Source organism: Sander lucioperca, chromosome 2 (genome assembly GCF_008315115.2).
Source record: "Sander lucioperca isolate FBNREF2018 chromosome 2, SLUC_FBN_1.2, whole genome shotgun sequence".
NCBI lineage: Eukaryota > Metazoa > Chordata > Actinopteri > Perciformes > Percidae > Sander > Sander lucioperca.
This window is the reverse complement of record NC_050174.1, coordinates 23,098,669-23,113,399: the sequence shown is the minus strand read 5'-3', so window position 1 is coordinate 23,113,399 and position 14,731 is coordinate 23,098,669. Positions and strand designations below refer to the sequence as shown.

The window sequence follows — 14,731 nt, the reverse complement described above, 5'->3', positions numbered from 1 at the left end:
GAAAGAAAACACAACAACCAGCTGGAACCTCACACCCTGAGGGACAGCGTACTGCCGAGAGAAGACAAAGACAAAAGATCCCAGGGGTGGAGAGGAGAAGAGAACAAGAAAACAATCTTAAGTTCAAAGTAAATAGTAGAAGAATGAAACCCCGGTCTCTGGGGCGTTGGGCAAGTCTCCGATAGTTTCAATTTTGTCCAACATTGTTGTTTGATTATTTTTTTCACACGCCACTCCAAGGACTTAAATGTGATCGCTGAGACAAATCTCATATAATATAGTGAAATGTCATTTGTGGGACAAAACAGTTTTTAATTTTTTATTTTATTGGAATCTGAAAAGTAAAGGCTGACAAAAAACAAGGCACTATGGGCACGGAAACAAGTTCAACACAAAGTCAAAGATATTGTGAGCTAAGGAGGTTTCAAATTTAAGAAGTATGAGGAGATAGTCAAAATGTCATTGTGAAGTTGATAGTTAGAGTACACATAGTTATCTTAAATAGGAAGGCAAAGCCTCCCAATGACCTCAATACAAGAAATAACAAACTTGGTTTGGCCTTCAGTTAGAGGAGTCTTGATACTTCAGATTCTCGCGTGAAAAAAAACTGGACGGACTGAAATTAAAGTGTATGAACAGGAGAAAAAAAAAAAACGAAGTAAAAAGTAAGAAAGGTGGGTCCACACTAGAGGGTGACACGGGAATCAATTGTCGCTCCCATCCCGAGCCCACGAAAATACTCCCATCACATCCCGATCACGTGACTGCCCCCCCCCCAAAAAAAAATCCTGTCCTGCATAATCCCGAGAGAAAGACTCCCGAATCTCGTCCCGCTCCCGTTTCGTTCCCTATGTTGTCTAAAGTTATCAGACTCTGTCGCGGACACGCGCTTCACACCGCGAGCAGGCTAGCGCGCCACCCGGTGGAAAAGAGAGAAAGAAAAAGAGACGTTGTCCGTCGCTGTCTGGAGGATAACTAGCCAGTTGATATCGCGTGTGTGTGCGTTTGGTTAATCGCGGTCAAATCACTGAGGTTGCCTCGGAAATTTAGGCTACACTATACATGCATTACCTGCAGGCTTAGGCGATTTCATTACGTAATTAGTGGGAATGCTGTTCAGCAGCATTCCAACTATTGTTATTCTGTTCTTTATTTTGTGTGCGTTCCATATCTGTATGTATTCTTATTCCGTACGTTTTTTGGCTCTCCGTAACTTCTGCATACTTTCAGCTATTAAAACCATTCAACTTTTAAAATGTTCAGCTCTTTCAGCTAATGATGGGACTTCTTCGACTTTTTTCTACTATTTATACTTTTTAAAATATTAAGCTTTTTATGACTTTTTTTTAACATTGAAGTCAATGAGAGCATGCTTCAAATCCTTCAAATCTTCTTCTGCTCCCAAAATGTTCAGCTCCTTCATACTTTCTCCTACAGACGCCAAACAAACTTTAAAATGTTCACAAAATATTCAGGTATTAGGCTATATCTTTTCAGTTTGATATCTTTTACAGTTTTTGTGAAAAAGCTGTTTAAGTTTAGTGATCATTTCAGGATTTTTCTGCGTTTCTAGTGAGTGTGTGTGGCGTCTGTCAGAGTGGATGATGTCATCGCTAGAGTGCAGCACCTTAGAAAAAATATCTTTGTCCCCTCTCTATAAATTGCTCTCACGCCCACAATATCTACTTGTCATACACAATTTATATATCAAAACGTAGGTATTTTTGTCTAGTTTCAGCCAATGTGCTCACTTATGCGATATGCCTTATACTTTTGGCTCGATGAGCTTCCAAATGACAAGAGTTCCACATCTCCCTCCATTCACGGCCATGTTAAATGTCCTCCACATTTCCCAGCGAAACGCAGAGCGAACCACTTTTTTTAAATCGCTGATATGCCCACATTTTTAAGTTTATCAACATAAATTTTACATGAATACGTTCACAAAGGCCTTGTGGTGGTCACGATTACATCATTTCACCGATAGCCCTTATCGTTTTAGCAGTGTGAGGCTTTATTTGAGAGCTTGCTCTGTGTCTTTGAATAGCTCCAGTGGGGCACAGCTGACAGTTTCAGCAGGTGACACGGTCGTTAACCTGATTAAAGATCAAAGAGATCTCATCACAGACTTCAAAGGGTGTTTTCACTGGTCATACGTTACCATGACAACCCTTTCACAGACAGTTGAATTGAATACTACAGGCAGTAATATGAACATTAGTCTATATCTTTAGTGTTCCACTTCTGTCTGACTGTCTCTGTCTCTCTTTGTCTGTCTCTGTCTCTCTCTGTCTGTCTCTCTGTCTGTCTGTCTCTCTCTCTGTCTCTCTCTGTCTGTCTCTCTCTCTCTGTCTGTCTCTCTCTCTGTCTGTCTGTCTCTGTCTCTCTCTCTCTCTCTCTCTGTCTCTCTCTGTCTGTCTCTGTCTGTCTGTCTCTGTCTCTCTCTGTCTGTCTCTCTCTCTGTCTCTCTCTGTCTGTCTCTGTCTCTGTTTCTCCCTGTCTCTGTCTGTCTGTTTCTGTTTCTCCAGCATTCCAACTATTGTTATTCTGTTCTTTCTTTATTCTTATTCCCTCTTCCGTACGTTTTTTGGCTCTCTGTAACTTCTGCATACATTCAGCTATTAAAACCATTCAACTTTTAAAATGTTCAGCTCTTTCAGCTAATGATGGGACTTCTTCAACTTTTTTTCTACTATTTATACTTTTTAAAATATTAAGCTTTTTATGACTTTTTTTAACATTGAAGTCAATGAGAGCATGCTTCAAATCCTTCAAATCTTCTTCCGCTCCCAAAATTTTCAGCCCCTCCATACTTTCACCTACAGACGCCAAACAAACTTTAAAATGTTCACAAAATATTCAGGTATTAGGCTTTGGCTTTTCAGTTTGATATCTTTTACAGTTTTTGTGAAAAAGCTTTACTTTTTCAACTATTCTCACTACTTCAACTTATTCTTACGGATTTAAGCTATTCAACCAGTTTAGCTTTTCAACAATTCAGCTATTTATGTTTTATTTTGGCTCTCTCTTTTTCCTCTCCTCTCTTCTCTCCTTCTCTCTGTCCTCTCTTTCCTTTTGTTCAGCCCCATTCTTTTTACCTAATATATTTCACATCTTATATCAGCTAGATTGATGCTTTTTCGTTCTATGCAGTGTCTGATAATAATACAAAGTATTTCTTCTTTCCGCCGTTTTAGGTAATTCATTTCAACTTTCATCTTTGACAGTATTACAGTTCAGCTTCAAGCTTTTCTAACAATGTATTTTAGCTCTTCACTTGGGTAATGCAGTTTAGCTTCCAACTCTAACAATTTTCCTGATTTTTTAGCAGTGTAGTGCATTTGAGCTTTAAGATTTTTCGTACTATTTGTTTCATATTTCTGCATTTGTGAGTGATTATCGGTTAGAAAATATACTCAGACCTCACAATGTTCTACGTCTTTTGTCATTATTCAACTTTTGAAGCCAACAGTTCAGTTTAGCATAAGCTTTTAACTTTTTAATGAAATTCATATTAAAACGATTTCCACTTTTTCAACTATTCTCACTACTTCAACTTCTTCTTACTGATTTAAGCTATTCAACCAGTTTAGCTTTTCAACAATTCAGCTATTCATGTTTTATTTTGGCTCTCTCTTTTTCCTCTCCTCTCTTTCTCTCCTCTCTCCTCAGTTTAGCTTTAGCAATTCAGCTACTCAGCATTCCCACGCATTTTCCGCAGGAAATGCATTTTCTAGTTCCTAACTGAGATCTTCTCACACTCAAAACACACAGTTCTCCGTCCCGCTCCCGCCCGCTCCCGTTGTTTTCTATGCTTTATTCCTTCCCTATCACGTTACCAACAGTGAAATTGACTCCAGTACTGGACTCACCCTCTAGTCCACACACTGCAGATCACGAGAAATTATTTTAAACGTTTTACTCTTTCAGCAACAACCAATGAAAGTTGACATCCTGCCCTTATCAAGAATACATAGGAAAAGGACGTGGAGCTTTAACACCTCTCTACAATGATCATCACACATTAAACAGCCAGATTATGACAAAATATTTGTTTTAACATCAGCATGTCAGTGTTGGAATGGTACATGAAACACTGTTACATTTTGAATTGAAATCGCAAAATGCTCACATTAGTAGAGACCCATTTGGAAATGAAATTTAAAGGCTGAAATGAATTTTTTCATAGCTGTGTCAGTCTCCAGGACTGATGGAGAAGATGCAGGCCAACCGCTTCTTAACTAATAATGACACTTGATTTTGAGGCGGCACCTGGGTGGTCCAATCAGATTTCAGGGCAGGAACTTGTCTGGCCACCCTTTAGACACACCCCTGGCCTTGTCACAAACTGAAAAGTATTTAAGGTCAGGGCACTTCTGAACACTCAACATAAAGCAGAGGATCAGACACAGCTGAGAAACAGGTGAGTCATTTATAAATTATACAGAAATAAGTGCAGGCTAAATTTGTCATGACATTTATCAACACTCCTAAAAATGTGCTTAGGAAAGATTGTATTGAAATGAAAAGGTCAGGACGTTTTAGAATGAGATTCTCACACCCGTTTGGTCAAATTCCATTTCATTTCATTTAGTTATCCCATCTGCACGTTAGCTGTTTGTGGACAAAGCTTAACCAGGGAGCTCTATTGTGTGTGTCTATGAAAAGGTGATTTTAGCTTATGTTGTGTTCAAATTTCCCTTTAATTAATGGTGTGACTTACAGGGCAACCATGTTGTCAAAACGTTTGGCAAAGGTAGCCCAACTAGTCTTGGCCCAAAACTTCCTTTAAACTTACATGTAAATTCTGACACGCATGAAGAGAAAAAAATATCTCCCTCTTCTGTGTCCCTCTTCAGTCCTTCCACATTTTCACATACTGTACTATGTTCTAGTACAAGAGGAAGTCAACACACACACACACACACACAGGGAATAAAGTCTCAACTGGAATGAACCTGTTGATCCCCGCGCCCGGTATACACGTGCACTTTGTAGCACGCGCATGAACTCTAAAAAAAATAAAAATAAGGGCACGCACCAGCTGAAGCTGCATTCCATGTCCGAAAACAAAATGCGTAAAGGTAGCCTTCCCATGCGAAAATGTTGTTCATGATATATTATTCCCATCACATGCTATATTGTTACCACAGTTAATATAGGCTACTGCATATCACAGTGGTTAATGTGTTTAGAGTGCTACAAAGCGCACGTGTATACCGGGCGCGAGGATGAACAGGTTTATTCCAGTTGTGTGTGTGTGTGTGTGTGTGTGTGTGTGTGTGTGTGTGTGTGTGTGTGTGTGTGTTCTTGTTTAACTATATTCGCGGGGTCCAAAAACCGGGAGTCCAGTATACTTGTGGGGTCAGGACAGCTTTCTGGGGCCAAAATGCTGGACCCCACAAGTTTAAAGGTCTGTTTGAGGGTTAAGACTTGGTTTTAGGATTAGGGTTAGAATTAGGTTATGGTTAGGGTGAGGGTAAGGGTTAAGGTTAGGCATTTAGTTGGGATGGTTAAGGTTAGGGTAAGGGGCTAGGGAATGCATTATGTCAATGACGGGTCCCCACAAAGATAGTGAAACGCACTTGTGTGTGTGTGTGTGTGTGTGTGTGTGTGTGTGTGTGTGTGTGTGTGTGTGTGTGTGTGTGTGTGTGTGTGTGTGCGTCACAGTCTACAGTTTACAGTCTGTTCGGACGCCCTGCGCGTTCATGGGAGTTGCGCAGCCGCGTTTGAATACCGGCTCGAGCCAGTAAAGACCTGCCAAAACAGACAGGAACTGATTCACTACAGACAAAAGATGCGGCTGCTGCAGTCGTGATAGATAAAGCAATTTCGGCTTTACTATTTGACTATTTTATTTAGCCTAGCAGGAGGAGTAGGCTAGCTTACATATTAGGCTACCATTTTTAAAAGAAAGAATATCTACGTAAAGTATTGCTTGGCAATATAACGTCACATCATAGAGAGACAATGACATGACGAGGAGATAAAAAAAAAAAAAAAAAACCTGGCTTTGTTACACGAGAAGGCTGCTTTTCCAACCTCTCTAGTCAACTGCCGGTAAGTAATTACGTCAACCTGGCAACTCGAGCTGTGTGATGCTGCCGAGCCTCCGCTCCGCTCCGCTCACCGTGGAGCACCGCGGCAGCAGCCAAAGCTGTTCCTCTTTATTAGAAACGGCACTCCGGATGAAAAGATGAAAACCACGCTATGTCGTTTTCTGGTGTTTGAGAATAACGAGCGGTGACACATCAGTCAACCAATTGTAAGCTATTAGCCTACCGCCAGACAGACACGTAGACAATTTCACCTGAAAACAACCAAATGGGCTATGTAAATGTAGCTACTTTTCATGTGTTCATCCAGCCGTGTGTGGAGCTGCAAAGTTAGCCTAGCCTACTCTTTTTTTTAATTTAAGAGTTCAGTGTTAGTTTAGGTTTTTTTTTTTATGTTTAGGCCTTTATTTGTGACAAGACAGCTTAGACACGAAAGGGAAGAGAGAGGACGAATGACATGCAGCAAAGGGCCGCCGGTGGGATCGAACCTGCGGCCGCTGCGTCGAGGACTGCGCCTCTGTAGACCTATATGGGCGCGTGCTCTAACCGGTGAGCTACAAAGGCGCCCGAGCTGCAGCCTACTTGCTGCCTACGTGTTCCCCATCATGACATCATCCCTCCTCCACTGCACTGCGGTCTAAAATGTTCTTAAAACAAGTCACTTGCTGAGAACATGTATTCAAACACAGACAACCGCAAAGGAAGTGCGTTCAAAATATTCATTTGTTCGTTTGTAATTCTCAGCTGTACAGTGACTCATTTGATGCCAAGAAAAGTCTCCTACTACAGAGATAAGATCATGTTAAGACCATAGGCGGAGTTTGACATTCTAGCCAGGCAAAACAATGTAATAAAAAACTCATTGTAGCAGCTGAGACCTGGCCTACCACTTGGGGAACACAGCACGAGAACATATGGACAAAACAAACGTGCTGAATAAACATATATGTTTATTAAACACCACCGTTTCTGATGATGTGACACTACCGTGGAAAATATGCCTAGCTGTGAAAAACAGTATCAACATTGGCAGCGGTCGATTCCGACTGCGGACCTTTGTTGTGTTTCCCCTTTCCTGTCATTCTTCAAAAGGAAGAGGGGCTAAGCCACGCCCACTCCTTCCTCCGTGACCTTTCCATATACTGTATAAAAAAAGCTATATAAACATTTAAATCTTCTAAATCTATTTTAAATAATGTAATTGTAATTGTGGTATAGGCCTATATGGTGCATATCTAAAAAGAAAAGAAAATAATGTAATCATAAAAGCTGGTATTAGTGCTGTTCTTGTCAGAATCAGCTTCATTGGCCAAGTACGTGTACACATACAAGGAAATTGGCAGAAAGATCTTTATAGCGCTATTGACTTTTAGGGCCCTCAGCCAGTGGCCATTAGCGCTAATCCATTTTAGGAGGAAACGGTGACAAGGGTCATTCATTTTACAACGCAGGGTTTCACAATGACACGCAAGTAGTAGCCCCTTCAAGAACATACATACAAATATTTAAACTAGAATAGAATCAAATGAAATAAAACAATACATACATGTTACTTAATATGTCATATACATTATATACATAGAGAGGCTTTAGAAAGTCTAGCCGTCATGGGAGACTTGGGATAGTCCCAGGTCATTTCATAGAGGGAGAGCGTTCCTAATGGCTGCTCTGCGCATGCATTGCCTGTGTGACAAAGAAGGGAGAGGGAGAACTTCTCACTCTACTTCAAATCCTGCCATTTTTTTTTGCTTTCTACCCACTGCAGCTTTAATGCTTTTTTTTTTTGCCTCTTCCTTACATAGGATGACGTAAACATATCGTATCACTATCTGAAATCGGAGTTCAGTATTTTATAGCCATACGCCTATACCTTTTGTCTGGGGGATATAACATAATCGTTTCATAATGGAGGAGATAGCCTGAGGTGAAGGAGGGTACCTATCCGGTTTTAGATAAGAGTTTGAGGTGTTGTGTTTGGGTACAAACAGGTGTGTGTGTGTGTGTGTGTGTGTGTGGAGATAGCTTGTGTGTTTGCGTGTGAGTTATCAGCTCACATTGTTGTTCTTCCTGGTCCCAGCTGGTGACTGTCTCTCAGCCTTTAAAGCTAAGTTCCCACTACAAGACTTTCAAAGTCGCCAGTGCGCTGTACTGTTCAGGATAAATTATGCGCCATTATGGTCTGTTTTGAAATCCGGGAGCAGACGCGTTTTTGTGAGTCCCGCTTGGTTTCTTGCAGGGCGAGCGGTTGGAGCAGAGGAGAGTTAGATATCAAGTGAATATACAGCACATGGATGTATAATAAGAACGGTACAGCAGAGTTAGCAGTTTTGTGCACTGTAAGCTGTAGCAGGAAAAGTTAACACCCGTTCTCCTGCGTGTTTGTCACGTCCAACGTAACACACCAGAAAAACTAAATCAAACGCATACTCGTCTACTTGAAATGGGAAAGGAGTCCATCTATCATTAGCAGATTTTCCTCTTCAAAAACTTGCATTTATGCACACATTTTTGGTGGGAAAAGGGTATAAGAAACAAGACTGACTTCTGATTCTTATCCATAGGCCTAAAATAGAGTGACACCATTATATAGCCGGTTACACTGCCACCTGGTGGAGATCCCAATACACTACAAACAGGGAAACTGGCCATTACTCTAACAGAGACGGTTTAGAACCGAGACGCCCCAACTCAGAGTAGTTTCCTGTATCTGTGTATCGTGGGCTCCGCCACGGCCACGCCTCTTTAGGAGACTAGCAGCAGGTCCTGAGTGTGTTGATTCCAACGGGAGAAGTGAACGTGAACACAGATTATAGTAGATTGTGTCGGTCTGCAGCTAATAGTTATTTTCATTATAGGTTATATTATAGGCTCTGGGGAAAGTTCCGCTGCAGTCGTGGCTTCCATTTAGTTTTTCTACTTATATAATTTTCACAAAACTGATTGGATGGAAACATGCTGTTATTAGAGTAGCATTGGGTTAGGGTTCAGTGCACAGTGAGTGTGTGGTCAAGAGCAGATAGGTGTTGGCGATTGGAGCAGTAAAGTTGTCAGGTGGTTGTCAGTAAACAAAGTCCCCTGTGAGTCTCCAGAAATGGTCTGGAAGCTGAAGCAGGAACAGTAAACACTGTCTAGCAAACTATTTGAAGATGCATTGAACCTCCTTTGCCAGCGATCGCATCATTGAGATGAGCAGCCAGACAACTACTAACAAACTACTCTTTTTGATAAAAAAAATAGATATAAAGTGGGAATTTCAAAATAAAGGAGCATCCTTAAAATGACGACATGAATCGATATTTTCACTTTGTATTATATTATATTATATATTAATATAATATTGGATTGTTGAAGATTAAACCAATGTTTCGATCTACACCCCTAGATAGGGGCTTCTTCAACAAATTCAACATCAAGTAGGACTTCACCTCATGTCAACTCTGTGTCTTCCTCCAGGTGGCCTGCTGTAGCCATGACGATGCCCCATTCCCAGCGTTGTTTGGGTCCAAAAGTTTACCCAGAGGTGCCCGATGGCGGCTGGGGCTGGGCTGTGGCCACGGCCTTCTTCTTCGTGGAGGTCTGCACCTATGGGACCCTCAAGAGCCTGGGGGTCTTCCTCCAGGATCTGATGGAAGAGTTTGGGGAGAGCAACAGCCGAGTGTCCTGGGTTATTTCCATCTGTGTCTTCATCTTTACCTTCACTGGTAAGTCACTTAAGCTTTACTCATGTGTGTTTCCTTGTTTTGTACGGCTTTTACAAAGTGCCAGACGTGCACGACAATGACTTCAAACGGAGAATGTGAAGGATCATTTATGCATCTGTGTTAAATCGACGCCGTGGCTACGTAAGCATGTACGTGGAGACACGGACCCTACGCCGTAGCCTCTTAAAAAATGTAACAACTCGCATTCTTAAAAGTATCAGTGTTTACATTAAGAACTGACCCCAAAGCAGTTACATTAATGTACTTTTTATTTAAAATGAACACACAATAAAGAATAAAAAATAGCCAAAAATGTAGCCTATCTCTGGAGCGTTATTTATCCCCCTAACCGACAAGCTAATTCAATTCAAAGTAGTTTTAGTCGTGTAACAGAAAACTCAGATTGGACAGATAGTCTAGCTAGCTGTCTGGATTTACCCTGCAGAGATCTGAGGAGCAGTTAACCATAGTCCTCAGAAATCGCACACAAAGAAACGCAAAAAAAAGGGAAGGTAATGGGACATCCGAAAAAAGTGACATCCAGAGGAATTTCCAATCCTGGAAGTGGAATGTCGTGGATATAGACTAACCTTTGTAACCTGAGTTCTTTGAGTAACCAGGTTTATTTTGTGCACATAAACATAGTGAGGTCTACAGTAGTTCCAGCTAAGACTGGACTAATAATCCTTAACTTAATTAGGAATAAAGTGTTTTACTAACTGTACACCATCCATGTACAGTCTGCAGCCAGTCTGCACAGTAATAACACTAATCATTCTGTCCTGAAAGGATTGTTATGACTGATGACTGTCGCGTCTCTCACCCCCACCCCAGCCCCCCTGTCCACGATGCTGAGCAACCGCTTCGGCTGCCGGCGCGTGGTGATGATGGGAGGCTTCCTCATCAGCCTGGGAACCATCAGCTCCGCCTTCACCAACTCCATCAACGAGATGTACATCACCATCGGTGTTGTCTCAGGTACTTACCACAGTCAGACCACCATAAGCTCACCTACTTCACATCTATCCATCTATCTGTCTGTCTGTCTGTTTGTATCATTGTGACATGCAGAATGACTGTATTGCTGTTGCTGTTTGTCTTGTTCAACAGCCTGTAGTGAATGAACTAAGGGGACTCCAGTGTCAACAACAAAATCGGAATCAATCTGTTTCTTCCAGAACTGTCCAATGACTGAGAGGTGATCAGCCTCTTCTAAACACCATAACTGGTGCATTCAAATAGTCCCCCAAGAAACACAAAACTTCCATTTCAGATGAGGATTGACGGTGTATCTGTCTGTCTGTCTATCCATCTTTGTCTGTCTTCTTGTCTGTCTGTCTGTCTATCCATCAATCCATCCATCCATCTATCCATTCATCCATCTATCTATCCATCTGTGTTTGTTTGTCTTTTTCAATAACAATGTTGCCAAAGCATTAACCTATAATTTGCCTGAATATTCAGACACAACACAATAAACATATACAATATGAACATTAACACAATATTAGGATGGATTCATATTAAGAACAGTATATAAATCTATTTGTATAGGGAACAAAAAACTAAAAGTTATTAGGCAACATCACACAAACCACTAAATAAATTAAATTGTCTGTCTGTCTCTCTGTCTGTCTGTCTGTCTGTCTGTCTGTGTGTATCATTGTGACATGCAGAATGACTGTATTGCTGTTGCACACGTGTTTGTCTTGTTCAACAGCCTGTAGTGAATGAACTGAAGGGACTCAACAACAAAATCTGAATCAATCTGTTTCTTCCAGAACTGTCCAATGACTGAGAGGTGATCAGCCTCTTCTAAACACCATGCAGTGGGGTCTACTCCGCTGTCTTTATTCTCTAAGGCGTGAAAAGCCCAGAGCAGAGCAGGAAAAACTGGTGCATTCAAATAGTCCCCCCCCAAAAAAAACCACTAAAACTTCCATTTCAGATGAGGATTGACGAAACTGGAAATGACTGGGGAGGAAGGAATAAATGGACTGAATGAAAGTAATAGATGATGGATGAGGCTGATGATGAAATGCGTTTTAGTTACAGTAGCTCTCCTACTGTGATTATCATGTGTGCCTCTAACATGGACCACGGCTAACTGGAGAACCCCCTTCCCCTCTCTCTTATTTTGTCTATACAGGCCTTTTGTCTTTCAGCAGCAACTGTAGCAAAGCTGAGTCATCTCACGCAGCCTGCCACCTCTGACACAGGAGGGACCTGACACCTTGACCTTTGACCCAGACCACTGGCCACTGCAGTGTTCCTACCCTTTGGGCCAGTGGCTGTCATGTCCCCTCTTTCTCTCCTTTGTTAACAGGCCTCGGCTACTGCTTCAGCTTCCTTCCCACCGTCACCATCCTCGCCCAGTACTTCTCCAGACGCCGGGCCCTCGTTACCTCTGTCGCTTCCTCGGGGGAATCCTTCGCCGTATTCGCATTTGCTCCAGGTGAGTGTTCAGCTTCAGCGCTGCGGAGGAAGGTCTGGCTAGTCCACGCAACATACGTACGCACAAAACGTGCTCTGGTAGGGCTGCACGATATGACCTAATAGCAAAATCGCGATTAATTGCACGTTTTACCTCGATAACGATAAATTAACGATAATGAAAACATTTTGTGATTCGATGACGGACACTGCGTTTTTAAATTTTTTTTGTATAAAGTTTTAAAAAAAAAACGTCTTTTGCATGATACAAATGTAAATAGGCTATACAATCTATTTCTTAACCGTAAATTAACTTGTAAGTCCTAACTTTGAACCGGCAAGTTGCATAAGAAAGTAAGAGAGAGAGAGAGACAGAGAGCGAGAGATACCTAACCACAGTAAATACAGACATATAATGATGCCACACCTGGTTGAATGCATCATATACAGGCTTTGGTGTTAGGGTACACATTAACTACTGTAGAGTAGTGGACTACTGTCCACAGCGCCCAGTAGTGGTTTAGCGGACTGCTTGACTAGTCATGTAGCATGATGACAACTGAGCAACCCCATCTACTGAGGACAACAGTGAGATGCGGTTAAAAACTCCAGAGCAAAGTAGTAAGTGGACCTTGAGTATGTAGTACAATAATAACCCATGCTGTCCTCTGTCCACAGCTTTCACTATACTGAAGGAACACATTGGCTGGCGCTACTGTCTGGTCATCCTCGGCACCGTACAGGCTTCTGTGATTGGCTGTGGGCTTCTCCTCCGTCCAATCATTATTGAGCCAGAGCCTGCACAGGAGGACAGTGAATCAGACAAAGAGTCTCTCTCTCTGAAGCAGCTGCAGACTGCTTACGAGCTGGAGAACGAGCAAACCAGGACCTCCATCAGTTCAGGGGTCTCCCAGGGTTCAGGGGACTCGGGTGTCACCTCCCTCTCTACCTCAGACGGAGATCTAAGGACTGCAGGAGCTGAAAGCAAGGCTCTGAAGGAGTGGGAGGTGCAGGACAAAGAGGGCAGGGAGCCGTCTCTGTCCACACCTCCCACCCCAGGCAAGGAGATGGATGAGGCAGGTCCTCTCCATCCTTCCAGAACCAAACTTCTGGACTTCTCTGTGCTTAAAGACAGGGCCTTTATCTGTTACTCCCTGTTCGGCTTGTTTGCCACACTGGGCTTCTTCGCCCCGCAGCTCTACATCATCGAGCTGAGCAAGAGCCGGGGCGTGGAGCCCAGCATGGCCTCCTACATGCTCTCTGTGATGGCTGTGGCCGAGATCTTCGGCCGCTTGTCCATCGGGCTGGTGTTGAACAGAGTCCAGTGCAGGAAGATCTCGGTGCTGCTGGGCTGTGTGGTTCTGCTGTGCCTGGTGCTGGTGGCCTTCACTCTAGTGTGGGAGTTCTGGGGCCTGGTGGTCTGCTGCGCCCTCTATGGCTACTTCATGGGCACCGTAGGCTCCACTCACATCCCCATGCTGGCGGAGGAGGACGTGGTGGGCATCCAGAAGATGGCTTCATCTGTGGGAGTGTATGTCTTCATCCAGAGCTTTGCTGGGCTGGCAGGGCCACCCCTTGGAGGTAAAATATCTCTGCTACTAGGGCTGCACAATAGATCTTTTTTTTTTTTTTTTTTTTTTAATCGTCATCAGATATCAACTGATCAGATATAAACACATCGCAGAAGGCTGAGACACATTGAAAAGGCAGAGATTATTTGTGTTAGTTGTAATATCGTTATCTCGGGATATTCAACGTTATCACAAATCTCATTTCCTCCTCCCTATCTGCTACTTTTACGGTTTGCCTTCTCTCTGATTGCACTCATCCTTGAGCCTCTCTGTGGTACCTTCCTAACAGCTGTCTTGATCTTCCAGGTGTGTTGGTGGACGTCACCAAGAACTACGGTGCTGCCTTCTACTCCTGTGCGGCGGGCATGGGCCTCAGCGCCGTTTGCCTGGCTCTGGTCGGCCCCGCCAAGTCTGGCATGTGCCAAAGACAGAGCAGAAACAAAGAGACAGGCAGGAGCGAAGAGGAAGAGGAGAAAATGTCTCAGGACAGCGGCCAGGCTGACTTTTTGGAGGTGGACTTGGCCCTGGAGTACAGTCCGGTCAGACATGCTGTGGATCAGGACAACGCCTCTGTAATATGAAACTGACTACAACATGTAGTACCGGTGTTTTCTCTGCAGAGCAAGCCCAATTTTACCAGTGTGTCCTGCTGCTTTCATGTTCTGTAATCCTCTCAGAAAGATGCTTGAGATCCTGAAAGCCTGGTCCTGACCAGGTACCACCCCCTCCGACGAACACACACTGGGAAGCCAAAAAACATCTTCTCTGACAAGCTACCAGTTAGCCATTTTTTTCCTAGAGAATCACTCCACGTTACGTTTGATTATTTTTTTTACCAGTGGTTTGGTTTATGACAATATCACTGCTGCTGGGCGCCGAGGTGCTCAATCCCAAGGGTTTCTTCAAAAGGTAGACTATCAAATGTATGCTGTAGAAGCTAATCCACACCGTTCAAGGTGGCCGCAATTTC

At 42.9% G+C, this 14,731-nt stretch overlaps 1 protein-coding gene across 2 annotated transcripts; it reads left to right on the top strand.

The window, feature by feature from the left end:
* Positions 1 to 4,329: 4,329 nt before the first annotated feature.
* slc16a6b (solute carrier family 16 member 6b) lies at positions 4,330 to 14,511 on the top strand. Of its 2 annotated transcripts, none has more exons than XM_031292613.2 (6): positions 4,330 to 4,423; positions 9,510 to 9,757; positions 10,592 to 10,735; positions 12,084 to 12,212; positions 12,869 to 13,771; positions 14,068 to 14,511. In XM_031292613.2, exons 2-6 carry the CDS (start codon positions 9,526 to 9,528, stop codon positions 14,340 to 14,342), a joined length of 1,683 nt encoding a protein of 560 aa, XP_031148473.1. In that variant the 5' UTR covers positions 4,330 to 4,423; positions 9,510 to 9,525; the 3' UTR covers positions 14,343 to 14,511. The 2 variants fall into 2 exon arrangements, with proteins under 2 accessions (XP_031148473.1, XP_031148472.1); XM_031292612.2 differs by lacking the exon at positions 4,330 to 4,423 and adding an exon at positions 5,750 to 6,060.
* The last annotated feature ends 220 nt before the right edge of the window (positions 14,512 to 14,731 follow it).